The sequence below is a fragment of the Balaenoptera borealis genome (genome assembly GCF_965194805.1).
Source record: "Balaenoptera borealis genome assembly, chromosome: 12".
Taxonomy (NCBI): domain Eukaryota; kingdom Metazoa; phylum Chordata; class Mammalia; order Artiodactyla; family Balaenopteridae; genus Balaenoptera; species Balaenoptera borealis.
In genome coordinates, this window is record NC_138869.1 from 45,969,256 (window position 1) to 45,990,010 (window position 20,755).

Consider the following 20,755-nt stretch of genomic DNA (forward strand, 5'->3'; position numbering starts at 1 on the left):
AAAATGAATGTGGTGATAAATGAAAAGAAAAATGAAATTCTTGAAACCAGAATATGATTTAACATGCACTGTACCAGAATAGTTCACACCTGCTTTCTGGTTTTGCTCTTAAAAACATATTTGTATTAGTTTCATCACTGACTCAAGCTTCAGATGCCCCCACCTAGCCCTCTGAAGTCTTGGACATGTGACCTTGGCTCTCAGTCTCTTCATCCATAAATTAACCAAGTGGAACCAGATCTCTAAAATCTTGTCTAGGTGTTTAGGTTCCAATTGCGATCCTTTTTTTTTTTTCTCAATTGTGATCCATTTTAAATTGCACTGTGTAGTAGCCAAAATCAACGTAAGCCCCATAAGCATTATCTAAATTAGCTTATCTTTTCCTGAGCAGGGATAATGCCAAATATCCTGTCCTCAGTTTTGAGCCTCCCAGATTCTCAGAAAGCTCCCGGCTCTGTGCTCCTTCTCATTTCAATGTCTTATCATGAGGGGCTCACTTTTTAGCCTCCCCAGTGATTGTATCTGCTCGTGTTTCTGTCTTCTGAGCCTCTGAAATGCCCACTGAATGGCCCATATTCATTGGCTTTCACCCACCCAGCCCAACACCTCCATCCCCCCTCCACCCCCCCTCCACCCTTCCACCCCTCCACCCTCCCTCCAGCCCTCCAGCCCTCCACCCCCCCATCCCCCCGCCAGTATTTGCAATAATGCATCTCTTCCTACACCTCTGCTTCTTCTAGGGCAGTGTTTCTTTTTTTATATAAATTTATTTTGGGCTGCATTGGGTCTTTGTTGCTGTGCGCGGGCTTTCTCTAGTTGTGGCGAGCACAGGGGCTACTCTTCGTTGCGGTGCGTGGGCTTCTCATTGCAGTGGCTTCTCTTGTTGTGGAGCACGGGCTCCAGGCGCGCAGGCTTGAGTATTTGTGGTCTATGGGCTCAGTAGTTGTGGCTTGCGGGCTCTAGAGCGCAGGCTCGGTAGTTGTGGCGCACGGGCTTAGTTGCTCCGTGGCATGTGGGATCTTCCAGGACCAGGGATTGAATCCGTGTCCCCTGCATTGGCAGGCGGATTCTTAACCACTGAGCCACCAGGGAAGTCCCAAGGACAGTGTTTCTTAAAGAGTGATCCATGATCAATCCTGGAGGGTCGGTAAAAGCTGCATATTCCAAAGACCGGAGTGATTCAGGATTTCTGGGGGTTAGGCCTGGGAAGCATTTGTACAACACGCTCCCCTGATGATCTAGGCATAATAGTTTGAAATTCACTGCTCTTTCACCAACTCCGTTTGCAATTTTTTTTTTTTTTTAAGGAAAAAGGTGCTATATTAGACATTTTTACCAAGAATATAAGAGGGAAAAAATGGGAGCGGTGGGGAGTGAGTCGTTCAAAGCTCGATCCAGGAACCTGGCAGCACTGGTGCTGTTGGCCTATCTCGGCCAAGTAGGAACACTTGGGAGAGAAGAGAAATAAGTCTGGGACGCCCCACGAGACCGTTAAAAGGTCGGGAGTCAACGGTCGAGGCCACGGCCCTCGGGGCCGCCAGGTCACAGGAAGTGCAGGACAAGCCCTGAGCAGCAAAGCAGACCCAGATGCCCCGCGGCTCCCGGGAGCGGTGGGGAGTCAGGCGGCCGCTCCACTTCCGTTACCATTGGCAACGGCGGCCTCCCCCAAAGTCAGCGTGGCACGGAAAGGAGGGACTTCCCGGCTCTGGGAGCAAATGCGCATGCGGCTGTCGGCCGGTCACAAGGCACTTCCTGTCGCGTGATCTTGAGGACCAATAAAAGTGCATAATTCCAGGGTCACGTGCGTCGGTTGCCATTAGCAACCGGAGGCTTCTAAACAACCCGCCCTCCCTCCGCGTCCTCTGCGGTCCAACCTCCTGTGGAGACGCCGGGCCTGGCGAAGCTGCGCCTGGCCTCTCCCGCTTTTCCAGACCGCTGACTCCTGTCCGCCGCCATGGTGAGTAGCCGGCCGGGTAACCCGGCCCGCGCCGAGGAGAGATACAGAGCCGGGGGCCCCGGAGTGATGCCCTGGCCTGTAGCGGGTCTGAGTCCGGCCCTGGGCCTCCCTGAGGAGGGGAGGTTGCGCCGGGTGCGAGAGGCTCTGTTAGCCTCGGCCGAAGCCCTTCCGGCATAATCCTAGGTGGAGTCCTCTCCTAGCAGCCGCGCTCCGCCGCGTCGCTTCATTCCTCGCCCCTGCTTGAGGTGCCCGGGCCAAGTGACTCTTCACAGGTGGCTAACGAAGAGAGCTGGAGGGAACCGGCTGCCAGCAGAAGGCTCAAAGCGGGATTCTCATTCGATTCCCGAAACTCCAAGTTTATGCGCTCGCAGACACAGATACACACACACGCCCTTTGGCAGCATTACTTATGTTAACGAGCCGAGGAGGAAGAACGTGATTGAATACAACTTCCTGATGTGAGAGTGACTGTAAGAGTCTCAGCCCCTATTTTATAGCTGTGAAAACTTGAGTGACATTTCTTGTGTTTTGACCTGTTCAAAAGAAGGCACGTTTTTCCTGTATGCTAGAACATATCCCATTAATCACTCCAGCGTATACAGAATGCCAACTTAAATAGCAACCGTTCTTAGAAGAAGGCACAGTACTGAAGTGTTCAGAAAAAAAGATGACTCCAGGGTTGGGGGCACCACTGAAATGGGCTACTAAAATACCTCAGCAACTAGAATTCCTATTTAGCCCACGCTATGTCCCAAGCACTCTCTTGCAGCTGAGGGTACAGCTGTGAACAAAACAGACCGTTCCCCTACCCTGCTTGAGCTTGTCCCTCTCATTCTCTTGATTTCCCTAAAATATCAGGAACAAGTTGAAAAAATGATGGTGATGTCACAAGAAGGTTGACATTTGCTCCCATTCTATCTTCTGTAATTCCTTTCTATCAATTTGCTTAACGACTGAGGTTTCGGAGTCAGGCTCAGTTTCTTCATTAGTAAATTGCAGATAGTAAGTATACTTAGGTTGTTAAAATGATAAATGAGATAATGCATATAGAACAAATAGCCTAGTACCTGTTAAAATATTAAACATTCAGTATATAATAGGTTTTATTAGATTGTGTTCATTTTTATCATTACATTTTTATCCTTATACTTCTCATAGTAAAGCTGTATATGGACTTTGGGGTATGGTCAGGAATAGGGAACCATTTCTGCTACCTTCACCACTCTCCCCTCACTTTATGGCACAATTTCAGGACACTAGCTTGGCAATGCTCTGGTAGGATTCTTGCTCTGTGTTTTAGCTTTTTTTTTTTTTAAATAGAATCTTTCTGCAGCAAAATTCAAACAAATTCTGATTTCCCTATTTGGATACCTCCCACTATCTCTACATATTTTACAGCTGAACATCATATCTTCTCTGATTTAACAGCTGGCAAAACTGGTGTCAATGAGGTTAAGCGATTTGCTAACAGAAAGTTGCATAGCTAGGCTTAAATTTGGTTTTTAATCCAGTGCTTTCTCTACTTACACCATACATCAACCCATTCCTTTTTCTCTCTAATGATGTGATTCGTGTACATATAATGTACACATGTGCATATGGGGAAGCAAAGGTTTATGAGTGCTGTTTCCTGGGCTAATGCTATTTCTCCAACTGAACTCAGCTGCTTATTTCTGCTCCCTTTCTTCACTCCCATCCATTTTAGAGGAACTTTTCTGTCTTTTGTCCTAAAGTTCATTCTCAGTTTTTGTAATTTTTTCTTCTTGGTCTTGGGACAGTCAAGACTTTTCTTGACAGAAGAGAAAATAATTAACAGATTTGAATTGGCCACTTACTCTGCACAAGGCACTGTATGAGGAGCTGTGTGGTATAAGAAATGATTCATGCCCTCAGGAGCTTGCAGTCTACTTGAAGGAGCAACACCTGGAAAAAAAAGACTACTAATAGTCCAAGGCAGTAATTAGTCTGTGGTGTTGCCAAATGAGTAGCAGAGGTGATATGTGCTAATTTTTGGAGGAAGGCATAGCTAGAGTTACTGAGGGCATATTGGGAGGCTTCACAGAGTAGGTAAAATAGGTTTGGTCTTGAAGGATGGGTAGGAATTTGGTGATTTTCTGGAGCGTGCTATACTGGCTGGTGAGAGCCAATCGTGTGCATTTCTTCTCATCTCTGCATTCAGTGACATTACCTTGGTAGCTTGAAATCAGCCATGCTGGGAGTTTTTATACCACAGAAATCAGCAAGGGCCGCAAATCAGTTTCATACCCCCCCACCCAAAAGCCTGTTGTTAAGCATTTACCAGCACACCACTGGGTTAGGTTCAGATTCTTGAATAAGAATGGGGAGGTACTTTTAGTCAAGGATTGGGGTAATGAGAGTGGAAGTATAAGCAGGAAATGTTAAATCATGCTTCTGATGAGCAGACTAGTCTGACTGAAGTAGAGTGTCCTTACGGTAGAATCCTGGGAAATGGGGTTAGAGAAGGAGTTTGGGGAGTGTGGAGGCCTTATGAATTGAATACTATAAACAAGGAAGAATAATTGAAAATTTGTTTATGGGATTTTTTTTTTAGCAAGATGTGACATTGTTTTGAGTTATTTCCAATTGTAGGATATTCTTGCCCATACTTACGTGACTATAAGAGATAACACCTTTTCTAATGTAGGTATTCAGTTCTTTTTTCAAATGCCTGGTGGAGATCTGTCTTGTTGTGAGTCACAACTCAGGTGCATATGCAACTATAACATGTTTGTGTTCTTTTAGTTATTTAAACTCTGACATTTTCCAAAAAGAATTTAAAACAGCCAAGGTGAGTGGGGGCTGTGGAGTTAGATTGCCTGGTTCAGATCCCTGCTCTCCCACTTACCTATTCAGTAGCATAGAAAATATTTCTTCTCTGTATCTCAGTTTTCTATCTGTAAAGTTGGTTGTTTTTTTTTTTTTAATTAATTAATTTATTATTTATTTTGGCTGCTCCGGGTCTTAGTTGTGGCGTGCAGGATCTAGTTCCCCGACCATGGATCGAACCCAGGCCCCCTGCATTGGGAGCACGGGGTCCTACCCACTGGACCACTAGGGAAGTCCCTGTAAAGCAGGTTTATACTACCTTTATCATAGGGTTGTATTGAGGATTAAATGAGGTCATGCCTGGCACATTGTAACCTCTGAATGACTTTTAGCTGTTATCATCATTACTATTATTATTTCTAATGTTCGACATTAGTTCAGGGAGGTGGCTAATAATCAGTATAAACCAAAACGAAAGAAACTTCTTTCCATTCACTTTGTCTAGCTCTAAGGCAAGATCTTAGTTACCATTTTAATCAAATAAGGTAAAGTCATGAAATTTAAGGTAAGTACATATCTCAAATGTGTTGGTTTACATTGGTCAAAATACCTCAACTGGTTGTTCTGAAACATTAGTCTACTGGATAAATGACCATTAGAGAACATCGTAATATCTTGGGTAAGTCTTAAATTATTGAACTTTAACATCTTGAATTGTAGAAATATTAAAAACAATGTGGGGAAGAAAAAGACTTGGTAGAGCCGTTCATCATGCGGTTGGGGGGTACATGTCTATAGGCCAGCCTGTTATATTTGAGAGTCAGATGCATATAGGTAACAGTTGACACCTTGAGATAGATCATGTCATCAAGGAGAGGATATAGAATGACAAGAGTAAGGGTCCCCAGGCAGGGCCCTGGGAAGTACAGCTACTTAAGAGGCAAGCCCAAGAGGAGCCTACAGACGAGATCAAGAAGGGAGGTGGGGTTAGCAGCCAAAGAATGGAGCAGGTCAGTGGACAGCAAAGCATCAGCCACGGTAGTTGGATTTGTTATTAAGAAGTTGCTGGTGAGCTTTGCAAAGGCAGTTTGAACAGCATATAGAATGGAGATAGCAAGAGTAGAAGGGAAGTAGAGAAATGCAGCAGTGGCTGGAGGGAATTTCTGGTTATGTATTTTTTTAGCATGAGTGAGATTTATGTACACAGTCTTCTCTATAGTCCGAGGGGAAGAAGAAACCTATAGAGAGTTGAGACGGGGAGTAATTGGTTAAATAAAGTCCCCCAGGAGCTTGAAAGAGAACAGATTAAGGCCACAATGGAGTGACCTTCAAAAAGAGGAACTCTTTCACTTCACTTGTCAGGCACATATTTGTTGTATGCCAGGCACTATGAGTCGTCCCGGGGATACTCAGGGAACCAGAGGGACAAGGTCATGGCCCTTGTAGACTTCTGTTCTCAGGAAATGGAAACTGCTGAGAGGAGGTAAGGATGTATGTAGGTGCAGCAAAGCCATGGTGCGGGGCTTGGGGGGTGAAGGAGGTCATGCCCAGTGACCTTGGTGCTGGCCTCCACAATGCAGCCCAACACTGTGCTGAGAATGAGAGTTAGACCTTTGTCTCCCATAGACAGGTTATTCTTAAAATAAAAATAATCCTGACTTATTCAGTCCCCTGCATTAGATGTTCACTTTTATAATTTCCTTCTTTAATTTTCAGTATAGCTATAAAATGAAAAAGCTTCATCAATTTCCAGCTTATAGTTGTCAAGCTCTCATCCGGTTTAAAATCAAGACCAATTAGTGGCTATTTCAAAACCAAATATATTTTTTAAAGCTGTATGAGATGGGATAAGGTTAAGTTGCTGTAATAGAGATTGAAAAAAAAAAAGAAAAAAAACAACAGTGCCTTAAAGAATACAGAAGTTTGGGCTTCCCTGGTGGCGCAGTGGTTAAGAATCTGCCTGCCAATGCAAGGGACACGGGTTCGAGCCCTGGTCCGGGAAGATCCCACGTGCCGCAGAGCAGCTAAGCCCATGCGCCACAACTGCTGAGCCTGCATGCCACAACTACTGAAGCCCGCGTGCCTAGAGCCCGTACTCTGCAACAAGAGAAGCCACCGCAATGAGTAGCCTGCGCACCACAACAAAGAGTAGCCCCCGCTCGCCGCAGCTAGAGAAAGCCTGGGCGCAGCAACAAAGACCCAACGCAGCCAAAAATAAATAAATTTATGAAAAAAAAAAAAGAACTAATATTGTAACAAATTCAATAAAGATTTAAAAAAAAAAAAAGAATACAGAAGTTTATTTCTGTCATGCCTAACAGCCCTCTCACTGCTCGTCACAGGTAGGTACGAGGGTCAGTGCTGCTCCACAAAGTCATTCCAGGGGTACCAGTCCCTTTCAGCTTGCTGCTCCCCCGGCCCCCAGGGCCTTGTGCTGTCCGCATGGTTCAGCGGAGTCACCGCCCCCAGGTTTCAGAGAGATAGGGTGTGGCAGAGGTGTGCCCCATGTCTTAAGTCCCAGGCTTTAGAAATAGCTCTTATTCTTCTGCTCACGTCCATTGCTGAGAAGTAGTCATGTGGCCACACCTGACTTCACGGAGGGCTGGGGAGTGTTTTCTAGTTGGGCAGCCATGTGTCTGGGAAGACGGGAAGAACAGAATTTAGCGGACATCTTCCAGTCTCCACCACAGGATAACCTGTATGTTTTCATTGTTGGTTCCTTTATTATATCAAGACTAACAATTAAATTCTTTCTTTCAGGCAGAGTTGGGTCTAAATGAGCACCATCAAAATGAAGTAATTAATTACATGCGTTTTGCTCGTTCAAAAAGAGGCTTGAGACTCAAAACTGTAGATTCCTGCTTCCAAGACCTCAAGGAGAGCAGGTATCAGAGAATTCTAAGGAAACCCAGTGGGAAGGAACATGGATCCCTTCTGGTGGCCAGTATGGGGGTGCTGTAGCAGAGAGGCCTTACAAACCATTGCCAGGATATCATGATCAATTATTCATTGAGAGCAGCTACACTAAGGCTTATGGATATGTGAAACTCAAGAAATCAGATTGTGGTGGGAGCACTCTGTTACTAAACATGCATATAATGATAATTGAGGGATTGCAAAGTTTCAGAAGGGCAGTCAGGAAATTGTGAAGTGCTTGTGGGTTAAAGATTGGCTTGCTGTATTAAAGATTCCAGAACCTTAATTACTTGAGTTAGTAATTAAAAGATTAGAGCCATAAGACATGGCAGTTAGCAAGAAAACACCTATGCAGTTTATATTGAAGAATTAGAAGAAGAGAAAACAGCAGGAAACCATGAAAAGCTTGCTGACTAGTACCAAAATTATTAGTTGATTTGTAGCAAGAGATGATAATTAGTTTAGTTGGACCAATAGTGGAAGATAATAAAAGTCCATAGAAAATTTAGTAATAGAGGATAATAGGGAAGCCAACCAAAAGGACTAAATAATAAAGAGACATCAGATTACTTGGGGATCAGATTTTGGCACACAAATGTCAAGACATAAATGAAAAAGGTCTCCAAGTGATCTGTAACTGTGATAAAGTCATTAACTTCACTCAATAGCAGAGACCATCAGCTGTAGACTGTTACCTGTTCGATCCATTATTCTAATCTGATAATCTGGCTTCCTAACCCACAGTAGAGGTAAGCAGCAATCTGATTGGTGAGTCTGTGAGACAGCCAGAGAAGGTACCCATTATTTACTTTATGCATTGGAGTACCTTAATTGCTGTTCATAATAATGAACTTGGGTTGCTCAAAAAAACAAAACAAAACATATTTTTAAGCAGATTTGCTTTGTTCTATTAAAGAATATAGAAAGATTGTTAATATATTTAATAAGGACTTGCATCAAAAATAAAGTTTTGGTTTTTTTTAGAGTGGTTAAATTCTGCTGGGTAAATGAAACGTTAAAGAATGGTAAATCAAATAAAAGTTTGGTGTAACTCCCTTCGTTATGTCCTTTTGGAATGATGGAGAAGATGACCTGAGGTCGGGGCTGTAGCTCTTCATCTGCTGAGCATCTGAGGGATAAAAGACTTTGAGGCTGGAGGCAGGGAGCGGAGGAGACTGTCTTACTATAAAACTGTCATTGATCGTAGGAGGCATGCATGGAAGCTTTCTCAAGAATTCAGCTGTTGGGCATGTTCCTGAGATCGTTGGAAATGATTGTGGAGTTGGGACCATGGGCAAGTCACCACCACCTTCTGAGCCTGTGTTCCATCTGTGAAGTGAGGGAATTGAAGAAAATGGCTCCAGAGTTCCCTTCCAGCACAAACGTTCTCTGTGGAAGAGTCGATCTTTAATCCTTTTGATGAGGATGTTTGTTTTTAATGGAGCTTTAATTAAGTTAGGGGTTTTTTTCTTTTGGGTCTCAAGAATGCTAAGAGAAGCAATATATAATTACCGTTGATTTTGTCATAGGCATTTACTAACATGTGAATGGTCATTCAGTCATTGAAATGCTAGACAAATGATATAAAGAAAGGAGAAATTACACCTCTCAGGTGACTTATGAAATAATTAAATGTGATAAAACTAATTTTAGGGGAGATTAAAGTTAAAAATTTTTCACTGAAAAGCTAAAGAAAAAAGTAGATAGTTTGGGGAATGTTTCTGAGCACGTACTTGTATTAAAGGATGTGCACATTTGAAGAGTGAACCACAGTTTAATCATTTAAATAGACATCAAAAATTAATTGAGCTTAAATTATTTTCAAACTGTTTCATTAATAAAGAAGATAATTTCCAGAGAGACTTTCACTAAACCCTTTAATCTCTTAGATCAGGGGTCCCCAACCCCCGGGCCACGGACTGGTACAGGTCCGTGTCCTGTTAGGAACTGGGCTGCACAGCAGGAGGTGAGTGGTGGGCGGGCGGTCGAGCAAGCGAAGCTTCATCTGTATTTACAGCCGCTCCCCTTCACCCGAATTACCGCCTGAGCTCCGCCTCCTGTCAGATCAGCGGCGGCATTAGATTCTCATGGGAGCGCGAACCCTACTGTGAACTGTGCATGCGAGGGATCTAGGTTGTGCTTATGAGAATCTAATGCCTGATGATGTGAGGTGGAGCTGAGGCAGTGATGCTAGCGCTGGGGAGCAGCTGCAAATACAGATTATCATTAGAAGAGAGATTTGACTGCACAGGGACCATAATAAATCAATTGCTTGCAGACTCATATCAAAACCCTATCAGTGAGTGGTAAGGGAAAACAAGCTCAGGGCTCCCACTGATTCCGCATTATGGTGAGTTGTATAATTATTTCGTTATACATTGCAATGTAATAATAATAGAAATAAAGTGCACAATAAATGTAATGAGCTTGAATCATCCTGAAACCATCCCCCCACCGCCACCCCCCCGGTCCATGAACAGTTGTCTTCCACAAAAGGTTGAGGGCTGCTGCCTTAGATGACATGTTGTGGGTTTCTTAGTTTTGTTTTACTTGTAAATAGTTGTTGTTGTTTATCCAGAGGTTTTGGATTGTGGTTGTTTTTCAGGCTGGTGGAGGAGACCTTCACCATAGATGAAGTCTCTGAAGTCCTGAATGGGTTACAGGCTGTGGTCCACAGCGAGGTGGAGTCTGAGCTCATCAACACGGCCTACACCAATGTGCTACTTCTGCGGCAGCTTTTCTCACAAGCTGAGAAGTGGTACCTCAAGCTACAGACAGACATCTCTGAACTTGAAAACAGGTACTAAAATTTGTATCCACAATTATGACAACAGAGGCCCAAGCATTAAGAGTTAAGAGTTAGTGAATATCTTTGCTGCTTTGCTTGGGCCTGGTGTGTGAGAAAATTTGGGTAAGGTAACAGCAGAGCATCCAGTTACTAAGTGATCTCTTAGGTGCCGCTCAGCATCCTCTTCAGAATGCCCTGTTTCCACTATTCCTAGGTGTTATAAAGGCCTCTGAGATTTATGAGATTGCTCTTAAGGCTATAATTAATTATTCCATATGGTATCTCTGGTTAGCCTGATCAGTATTATAATAAGTCTTCAGAGATAGGTCAACTAAGAAAAAAAGATTATGAAACAGTTGAAAAGTTAATTCAAATACCATCAAATCACACTTAGTAGTATTGGAAGTTTATTTCTAGATAATTGCATTAAAATTATATACTGATCTTTAAAATAGGGAAAGTAAAAAAAAAAGTTTTATTATCTGAACTATATCAAAAAGCTTATTAATTTTTTAAAAATATGATAAAATCAATGAAATTGAAACTCAGTCTAAGAAAAGTCATGCCAGAGATCCGGAAAGACTGATATCGAGCCCAGGGGCCGTTTGCTAAGCACAGGTGCAGTGCAGCTTGCGGACAGTGCTTAACAACACTGGCTGTGGCCTCGGGTAGGGAAGGAAACCATTTAGCTTCACCAACTGTCAGTAGATAACTGGTGAGAAAACTTTGAGAAACTGACCTATTAAGAAGCTTAGGAGAGTAGTTACTGCCATTCACTCTGTAAACTTTTGTATAGTCAAGCCCCCAGGTACCTTTGCAAATAAAAGGAAATGTTCAGGTGGATCACCCCCAAACCATCTGTCTTCCTTGAGAATTTACCATACTCTTTTTCAGTAGATGTGAACTAATTTTATTTTTCCGAGGCTACTCTATTAAAATCAGTTTTCCTTGAACCTCTACTAGCTAACAATGTGTATTATAGAGCAATTTCCCATTAGCACCTCAAAAATACAGTGTTGACTACAAATTTCAGACATAGTTGTATTAACATTGTAATTTAGTTCTAGCGATTATATTGTACACTCAGTAGGTACAAAATAGTAGGTGCTATGGAGATTCAAATTTGAGTGCGTGGAACTTAGGTTCTCGACCATTAGTAACTAAATATCATTTTTTTTTTAAATTAATTAATTAATTTATTTTTTGGCTGTGTTGGGTCTTCGTTTCTGTGCGAGGGCTTTCTCTAGTTGTGGCAAGCGGGGGCCACTCTTCATCGCGGTGCGCAGGCCTCTCACTATCGCGGCCTCTCTTGTTGCAGAGCACAGGCTCCAGACGCGCAGGCTCAGTAATAGTGGTTCACGGGCCCAGTTGCTCCGCGGCATATGGGATCTTCCCAGACCAGGGCCCGAACCCGTGTCTCCTGCATTGGCAGGCAGATTCTCAACCATTGCGCCACCAGGGACGCCCCTAAATATCATTTTTGATGTGAAGTTTTGTTCATCTTGCTCTGTTGTTTCTGGCATGTAATAGATTGGTACCAGTGCTTTTATTCTTCTTCTTTTTTTTCTTTTTAAATTTTATTTATTTATTTATTTGGCTGTGCCAGGTCTTAGTTGTGGCACGCGGGGTCTTTTTTTAGTTGCAGCGTGCAGGATCTAGTTCCCTGACCAGGGATCGAACCTGGGCCCCCTGCATTGGGAACACAGAGTCTTAACCGCTGGACCACCAGGGAAGTCCTGCTTTTATTCTTCTTGTGTGTATGATACAAATCTATTCTAAACAAATATTTTTTCATATTTGTTTTTGTCTTCAAGAGAATTATTGGAACAAGTTGCAGAATTTGAAAAAGCAGAATTTACATCTTCAAATAAAAAGGTAACTTTTGGTCCTTATAAATCCATACCTTAATAACCAGTGTTTAAAATCCTCAAGTTGCTCAGAGCATTCAGAGATTAAAGTGAGAACTCTCAAGGAAAAGCATTCAACTCAAGAGCAGAATTCCAAGCTTGCCTCTCAGATTTTTAGGTGAAAGAAGATAAGTTTTGGAAGTAACTATGAAAAACTTGTTTTTGTCTACAAAAACACACGCATGCGCATGCACGCAACTTCCCTGCAGTCCACCCGCCTCCCAGCCATGGAAGCTCTTCACTCAGATGATGCGGAGCACAGGCTTTGGGGGTGTGCATCCTGGCACTGTCACCCCTCAGCTGTGCGACCTCGAGCAGGTTACCTGAGGCGGCTGAGCCTCGTTCCCCTCATCTGTCAAGTGGAGACAGTACTAGTAGTTACCTGCTTGTCTCTTTAATCATTCTCATTACCTGCAGTGACCACTTAGCATTCCATTGTGTAGATGCACCATAAATCCTCTGTGGTGTTACATAGTAAAACACTGCCAAGATCAATCCATGAACATACACGTACAAAACAATTTTCTAATTATTCCTTTGGAACATATTTCTAGCTAAGAAATTTCTAGGTCAGAGGGCATGAATTGTTTTGTTTTAATGCATATTGCTAAACTGCCAGAATGTTTGTGTCAAGTTACTCATCTGTAATGTAGTTTACCTAAATCCTCATCATTATTACAATTTTTCTGGGGTTCATGCAGAAATCTCTGTTTTAGCTCCCACAGTTTAAAATCCCAGTCCCTAGGTACTAGGATCTTTATCGGCTCTGGCTTTGAGCACCTTCCCTCCCTCCTTTCTCTTCCACCTGTTTTGTTTTGTTTTTTTTTTTTAAAGATACAAGGAGGATGGGTTTCGTTTTTATCTCTAATTTGCATTGGGCACTGTGGGCCAGGCACTGTCCTAAGCACTAGGACGTAGCAGAGATCCAAACCAATGAAAATCTATCTGACATCTCAGTGAATATGTTTACACAGTGTCTTCCACTTAGAAAGTACAAGCGTTCAGTGATTACACGTGCTTTATTCAGTGGTGATTTCAGTTTGGTTTCTTTGTTTTGTTTCAGCCCATCATAGATAACATAAAGCCAAAACTTGCTCCACTTAATGAAGGTGGAACAGCAGAACTCCTAAACAAGGTAATGTTGCCATCGTTTTGAGAAATGGCTGACTCTCTAAGGCTGTATGCTCACTGCCTGCACAGCTCTAGGGTAGAGAGACTGGGTGGAAGGTGTTGATTCAGGCTTTGGTCCACTGAGGGTAATGAGCCCATCGCAGTAGTTGTACTTAATGGTACCTGGTGGGCCAGAAGAGGGCACACTTAACTCCCAGAGAGGCTGAAGCAGCTCTTGGTTGCATCTTTTCATAATGAAGTGAAGAGCATAGAATTTTGGAAAGTGTTTATTGATGGACATTTGAAGTTTATGAGCTGTGATAACAATGAAGGGATTTTTTTAAATTAATAGGTTTATAAAGATTAATTACCGACATACAACTATTTTTCATGACTCTTGTGTTCTCAACATTATGCTAGATATTGTTACATAAAAAGAAAAGTAATACCTGGCCTTTTGCCCTCAAAAACCTTGTAGTCTCATTGGGAAGGGGTAACTAATATTCTAGAAACAGAGGCAGCAGACTTGCCACTAACCTGGTGCCAAAGGTGCCACAGGGTGGCAGAGAAGACACAGTTCCGTGTGGATAAGAGTAGTTGAGGACAGGCTCTTGGGTAAGGTGGTGCCTGAGCTGGGCTGAAAGGTGTAGACAGATTGAATTGTCAGAGGGAAGAGAAATGGTATGGCCAGCAGAGGAACAGAGTGGGCAGCAGTCAGAGGCAGAGAGGGGGCTGGCATGCCTTGGAGCAGAGTGCAGGCTCTCCGGCTGGGCGATGCTGCGTGTGCTGGGGTATAGTAAGAAGTGAGACTGCACTGACAGGTGCTGCTTGTGACGGAGCTGCTGATGAGCAAGGCCCTTGGAGCTCAGCTCAGCTGGAACCACTTAGGGGCTGGGCACAGGGTATGGAATGATGAAGATTGTGTCTTGAGGATAAGCGGCAAGTGGTGTGCAGTGTAGGCTGAGAACAGACCCAAGAGTTGCAGGATCAGCTAGGTGAGAGATGGCAGGGGAGGGGGACTTTGCAAAAAGGCTGAGAGACTGCGAAAGAAGGAACTAGAAGTCTTAGAGCCAGAGATGACTCATAGGGGTTGAGGCTGGTGGGCTGGGTAAAACTGGAATATTACCAGTAACCAGGGCATGCAGACTTGAGCTTTTATGTAATTTAAATTTAATATAAAAATTAAATTTTTAAGTGAAACAAATAATTTCAAGGATTAAAAATACTTTGGCTAACATAATAAAACTTGAATTTACTCACAAAGGAAATTTTAAGACTTCAAGAAGAGAATGAGAAATTAAAGTCAAGGCTGAAGATCCTTGAAACACAGGTAACCGAGAAATACTTTTAACAAAATTATTGAAAGAGTTACTTACAGACTAAATACTGAATGTATTGTGTTTAATCTTGATTATAGGCAACAAATGCATTGGATGAGAAGTCAAAACTAGAAAGAGCACTGCAAGATTTACAGCTTGATCAAGGAACTCAAAAGGTAAAATCAGTTTTAGCATTTTCACATTTTCTAGATGATCAAGTTATAAACTTATATTAAGTCTTAGCTACTATCGATATTATGCCCCACCGCCAGCCACTCCCTGAGAGGGAGGCCACCACTGTAGTTCTGCATCGAGACAAACTTGTCCAGAAAAGGCCAGGTAAGAGCCTGTTGAGGGCAGTGGGGGCAGATACACAGCTCACATGCTTCACATGTCCCAGAGCCCATTGGCATATGAGATATGCTTAAATTTATTTTTTAAAAGTTCTTCTCCCTTTCACTTTGCCCTTCCAATTACAACGGGAAGAAAGGAAGAGTTTTTAGTTATTATTATACAGAACTTATTATTACTTAAGTTTCCCTTCAGTGAGTGTGACAAAACAGAATGAATTTACTAGTCATGCATCTTCTAATCCACCTATATCTAGCTGTGCTTGTGTAATACAGTGAAATCCAGTGTTGAAGTTCTCCAAGCTTGTCTGAATGGAATGACTGAGTATCACTCCGCCCTGGAAGTCATCATGTGCACAGTTCTGCCTCCTTTGGCCTTTCCATTGAGATTAGATGCTGTAATAGGATCCTGTCAGCAGGACCATTTGAGTGAATTTTCATTGCAGCACTGGCTTTTCTAGTGGTTGTAGTGCCATTGTAAATGTCTACTAAACAATCCCCAAACTTACTTCATTAGACTTTGGTTATACTTTTTCTATGGCAAATTTCAAACATATACAAGAGTAGAGAGAATAGTGTAATGCACCCCAGGTACTCATCACTCTGCTTTACCAGTCAGTCATCAAGACATGGCCAGTCTGGTTTCATATTTACCTCTACTTTCTTCTCCCTTTCCCCATGTTTTTTGTTTTTTTAAATTAATTTATTTTTTGGCTGCATTGGGTCTTTGTTGCTGTGCACAGGCTTTCTCTAGTTGCAGTGAGCACGGGCTTCTCATTGCGGTGGCTTCTGTTGTTGCGGAGCACGGGCTCTAGGCATGCAGGCTTCAGTAGCTGTGGCATGCAGGCCCAGTAGTTGTGGCTCATGGGCTCAGTAGTTGTGGCTCGTGGGCTCAGTAGTTGTGGCTTGCGGGCTTCAGAGCGCAGGCTCAGTAGTTGTGGCACACGAGCTTAGTTGCTCCGCGGCATGTGGGATCTTCCTGGACCAGGGCTCGAACCCGTGTCCCCTGCATTGGCAGGCAGATTCTTAACCACTGCGCCACCGGGGAAGTCCCCCCCATGTTTTTTTGAAGCAAGTCTCAGACATTACGTTATTTTATCTGTAGGTATTTTTTAAGTAAAAGGATGCTTCTTATATGGCTAAAACAAAAGGAAATATGTATGATTTTCAATCATTATATACCAAGGACCATAAATTTGTAAAACAGCTAAATACTCCAGAACAGCTTTATAGTTTCTCAGAAGTAAACCAGTTGCCAAGATTTTCGGAAAGCCGTTTTAAAAGCCATTGAAGGCTTTGCTCCAATCTTACTTTTAAGATTTGGCAAAACCACAGAACGAGAGAAAGCCCTTGCACAGAAACAAAGACCCAACACAGCAATCAATCAATCAATCAGTCAATCAATAAATAAATAAATAAAAATTTAAGAAAAAGATTTGGCAAAAGTGAAATGCGTACAGGCCTTCACTAGATGCAGTGAAATAAAATCTTTTTAAAAACCAGATTTCAAAAATAAGTAAGGAATTCTTCTTTTGTTGATAGTAGTGCTTCATCTTCATAGTTAGCAATTATAGACCATTTTCCTGTCATTAATATAACTTTTGTCTTTTATAAATTTTATCTAATTAAAAACATGATCCAGGTGGAGAGAAGATCCAGCTGCTTATATTACACTGACGAAGTGTACAAATATGTGCAAATCGAATTAATGTAAAAAACTTAAAATCTTGTAAATTTAGCAAGCCATATAATCAGTAAGCATTAATTAGGCTCTCATAATATTGTAAAACATGTCTGTTACATTTTTTGTATAAATTGTATTAATTTTATTATTTTTCCATCTGTATCATTCAAAATTCTTCACCAGGATTTTTTACCTTGACTTTTCAAAAATGAAGCCCATTTGCCACCCCAACTCTGGGAAACACAATCTTGTCAAATTTAGGATCCCACCTATCTTGTTCCTCTTTTGGAATTCCAGCAGTTCATAAATCATATTATACATACTTGGAAATCAGTGACCACTGAGTGTCTGCTGTGCTCAGGACACAGTGCACTGGGTGCTGAGGGTGAACTGGGTGTGCTGGTGTCCTCACTGGCCTGCAGTGGCAGAGAAGGCTGGCGGGGGATGCTGACATGCACACGCAACACACAGCATCATCTGTTCCCATCACCTGTGATGCTGAATCTAAAGCAGCTACTATTTAGGATGTCAGCATGAAATCATGTGAGTGTATGTATTTTTCATAGGATTTTATAAAGGCGCAAGACTTGAGTGACTTGGAAAACACAGTTGCTGCTTTAAAGAGTGAGTTTCAGAAGACACTTAATGACCAGACAGAAAACCAGAAGTCCCTGGAGGAGAGTCTAGCAACGGCCAAGCATGACCTACTCAGGGTGCAGGAGCAGCTGAGCATGGCTGAAAAGGTCAGATTTGTCTGTTTATATCCGATTAAGTGATGAATGCAGTGTAACTAAGGGAAACGGGCAACTACAGATCCACTTCATTTTTTGTCAAGGTATTGGTCAATTTGTGTTCTAAAGAGTTATCATTTGGGGACACTGAGATTCTTCCATCTTTGGCACTAAAATATCTGTGATAATAAAAACCTACACTCCTTCCTGTTCTATGGTAAATACTCCACTGAGGGTGGCGTACACCCGGCACCCTGAACGCCCATTTTGCTCTTCCTGATCATCCCTCTTACAGTCTGGCAGAGGGATGGGTGGCTTTTTTCTAAAGGGTTCTATACCTTTTTCTTAATTTATATGAGATATGTGGAGAACTGGTTTTTTCGCTTTAGGGGTTAGACTCTTAAGAATATGGGAGCTAAGATGTAATTAAATTTAAAATCCTCCTCTTCAAATACTGGCAGTATTTTGGGATTTGGAAAAAAGAGCATGCTTATTTTACCTGAAAATGAATTTACTTTTTCAAATAGATTTCCCATGTCTATGGCATAGTATGTTTGAGTTATTTGCTAATATTGTACTTGGGAAATGTTACTATTTTATTAGCTTCCCATTTGAAAGAATGTATTTTTAAAGTTTGAATGGTCTTAATTTTATATAAGTATATATTTTTTTAAATTAGAAAATAAAATAAGCAGAATATTAGTAAAATTAGGGCAAAAATATATATTTTCATCAGATATGTTATTTCTTTCCTTAACTATTTGTTAGTAATGGACTGACATTTTTCACTATGCAGGAATTAGAGAAAAAATTCCAACAAACAGCAGCTTATCGAAACATGAAAGAGATTCTCACCAAGAAGAATGACCAAATCAAAGACCTGAGGAAAAGATTGGCGAAGTAAGCCATACTGATCCTGTCTCTCGGATCGTCTCCCTGCTGGGTTGATGTCTGTCCTTCATTAAGTCTAACCTTGTGTCTGGAGAGGTCAGGCCGGTGGGGAGTTGCTCTGTCATTCAGTCCAGAAGCCTGTGTCTGAGGAAGGCAGAGGGGCTTTGGCCAGGCCTCATGTGTAACACTCACCAGGGTTTCTTTTCAGGTTCAGCCGAACCTTTCGCCTCACACAGGGCTACGCTAGGCTACTGTGGCCGTGGATTCTCTTAGCAGGGTATTGGACAGAAACCACATCAAACACACAGGGCAGCACTGGGCATTTCTCCTCAGTGGTGTGCTTGCTGCAGCCCACAGCCTGATCATACTGTGCTCTCACATGACAATTTAGGTGCTAGAAAATGAGGTCCATGTGTGGGTGCCAGAGCCAGCGTGGCTTAGAAGTTCCATGCCCCACATAGGACCAGTGTCTTTGGTCCAGCCACGTGATACCCAGGCAGGGACACGTCCAGGAGGGAGGGATGTATAGTTGTTCACAGTTCTCCTGGTCCAGATGGAGTCTTCTAATCGGGGTCATTTCTGTCATCCGTGGTTCTGCCTGGAAACTCAGCTGACATTTTACCTTTATCAGGGTTCCAGGGTACCAGAGCTAGAAAGTGAATCCCAGATCATATTTTTCTTTAGAGGAGAGGGTCTGTTAACCCTGTACTCACAAAGCCATATCAGCTGTTTGTGTCCATCAGGCCATCGATTAGATAATTACCGCCGAATCCCTAATCTACTAAGCTATCACAGATCTAGATGCCACATGTAGAAACTTGGAACCTGAAGGTATCTCAGCAGTTATCTGGTCCATTCTCCACCTGTGGCAGGAATCCCCTGAGTCACCCTCGTCATGCCTTGAATGTATCTGACTTCTACTGTAGCAGTGATTTTAAGTGAAAAATGCAACATTACTGGTTTAGTCACTGGAGATGTTTCAAGTAAACTTATTCGGTAACAACAACAACAACAAAAAGTATCATGACATTATGCTGTTAATTTAATATATATCTCTTTCCAGATATGAACCTGAAGATTAAAAACTGAAGAAGATTTCATCTGGAAGCTGCCACAACATGAAAGTACAAGCTGTTTCTCACCTCAGGCATGTATTTGAAGCAGTTTGTTGTATTCCCTCTCTTTATTTTCCTAATATTTAGACTTTGCTTCTAATATTTAGAACTAGAGTTCCTATTTCAGTTACCTAATTGAGAAGAGAGAAAACCTACTGACTGATTCTGGCCTGTCATCCCAAACTCCTCTCTGCTGAGTGCTCCAGAATCTTAGTTCAAATGCAGTGAGAATTCTTTATAGTAAAGAAGAGGCTTATCCTTCTGCATTAGTGTAAAGAGCACACCTTTTCAATAAATGTTAAAGCTAGCATCGTCTATACTTGTGCATTCCCCAGAGTAAAAGTGTAGAATTATTAAAGATAGTTATTACAAATAAACCTTATTTTTTAACATGAAATCTAATTTGTTTTCTCTATGTGATCATCAAAAAAATATGAATTTATTGAAAATGTGAATACCATCTATTATAGGCATCATTTTTACCAATTATAATGAAAATTAACAGTGAACATGAGGGTTCGGTTAACTCCTTCGGTCTCTCTAGCTAAATGCTGAGGAGGGTCAGACATTTTTTGCAGCATAACTTAGGAGTCCGTATTACTAATGGAGAAGGCAGAGCCACCCTGTACTTATACAGTTAAGAAAGTATCTGGATTCAGAATAAATGTAATCTTTATACTTCAGTTTCCAGAATATTCTTTTAAATTATATGTTAAATGAGAACACTTTTTTTTAATATAAATTTATTTATCTTATTTATTTATTTTTGGCTGCGTTGGGTCTTTGTTGTGGTGCGCGGGCTTCTCATTGCGGTGGCTTCTCTTGTTGTGGAGCACAGGCTCTAGGCGTGTGGGCTTCAGTAGTTGTGGCTCACGGGCTCTAGAGCACAGGCTCAGTAGTTGTGGCGCACGGGCTTAGTTGCTCCATGGCATGTGGGATCTTCCCGGACCAGGGATCGAACCCATGTGCCCTGCATTGGCAGGAGGATTCTTAACCACTGTGCCACCAGGGAAGCCCCGAGAACACTTTTTAAAAGACCTCTATTTAACATAAATCAGTCACCAGACCTCAGATTCAACTTTTGATTATAGTTTATTTATTTTTGTGCATCTACAGTAACTGCATTTTCAAGAGGTTTTGATTACATTTCCATTGGTCCTGCTTTTTCTTGTATGATTTTGGATAAATCATTAGAAGTTA

The 20,755-nt window shown here is 42.1% G+C and overlaps 1 protein-coding gene across 3 annotated transcripts in view; it reads left to right on the forward strand.

Moving 5' to 3' along the window:
• The window catches only part of LZTFL1 (leucine zipper transcription factor like 1), an 87,912-nt gene extending 67,960 nt beyond the window's left edge, over window positions 1-19,952 (forward strand). The window contains exons 1-10 of one of the 3 annotated variants that reach the window (XM_082347464.1): window positions 1,801-1,957; window positions 7,505-7,629; window positions 10,266-10,460; window positions 12,263-12,323; window positions 13,419-13,490; window positions 14,730-14,795; window positions 14,883-14,960; window positions 17,385-17,561; window positions 18,346-18,449; window positions 19,504-19,952. In XM_082347464.1, coding sequence (XP_082203590.1) covers window positions 1,955-1,957; window positions 7,505-7,629; window positions 10,266-10,460; window positions 12,263-12,323; window positions 13,419-13,490; window positions 14,730-14,795; window positions 14,883-14,960; window positions 17,385-17,561; window positions 18,346-18,449; window positions 19,504-19,522 — 900 coding nt within the window. In that variant the 5' untranslated portion in view covers window positions 1,801-1,954 and the 3' untranslated portion in view covers window positions 19,523-19,952. Of the gene's footprint in view, window positions 1-1,800; window positions 1,958-7,504; window positions 7,630-10,265; window positions 10,461-12,262; window positions 12,324-13,418; window positions 13,491-14,729; window positions 14,796-14,882; window positions 14,961-17,384; window positions 17,562-18,345; window positions 18,450-19,503 lie in introns of those variants that run through there. The other 2 variants (XM_082347466.1, XM_082347465.1) reach the window with 2 other exon arrangements.
• Window positions 19,953-20,755: the final 803 nt, after the last annotated feature.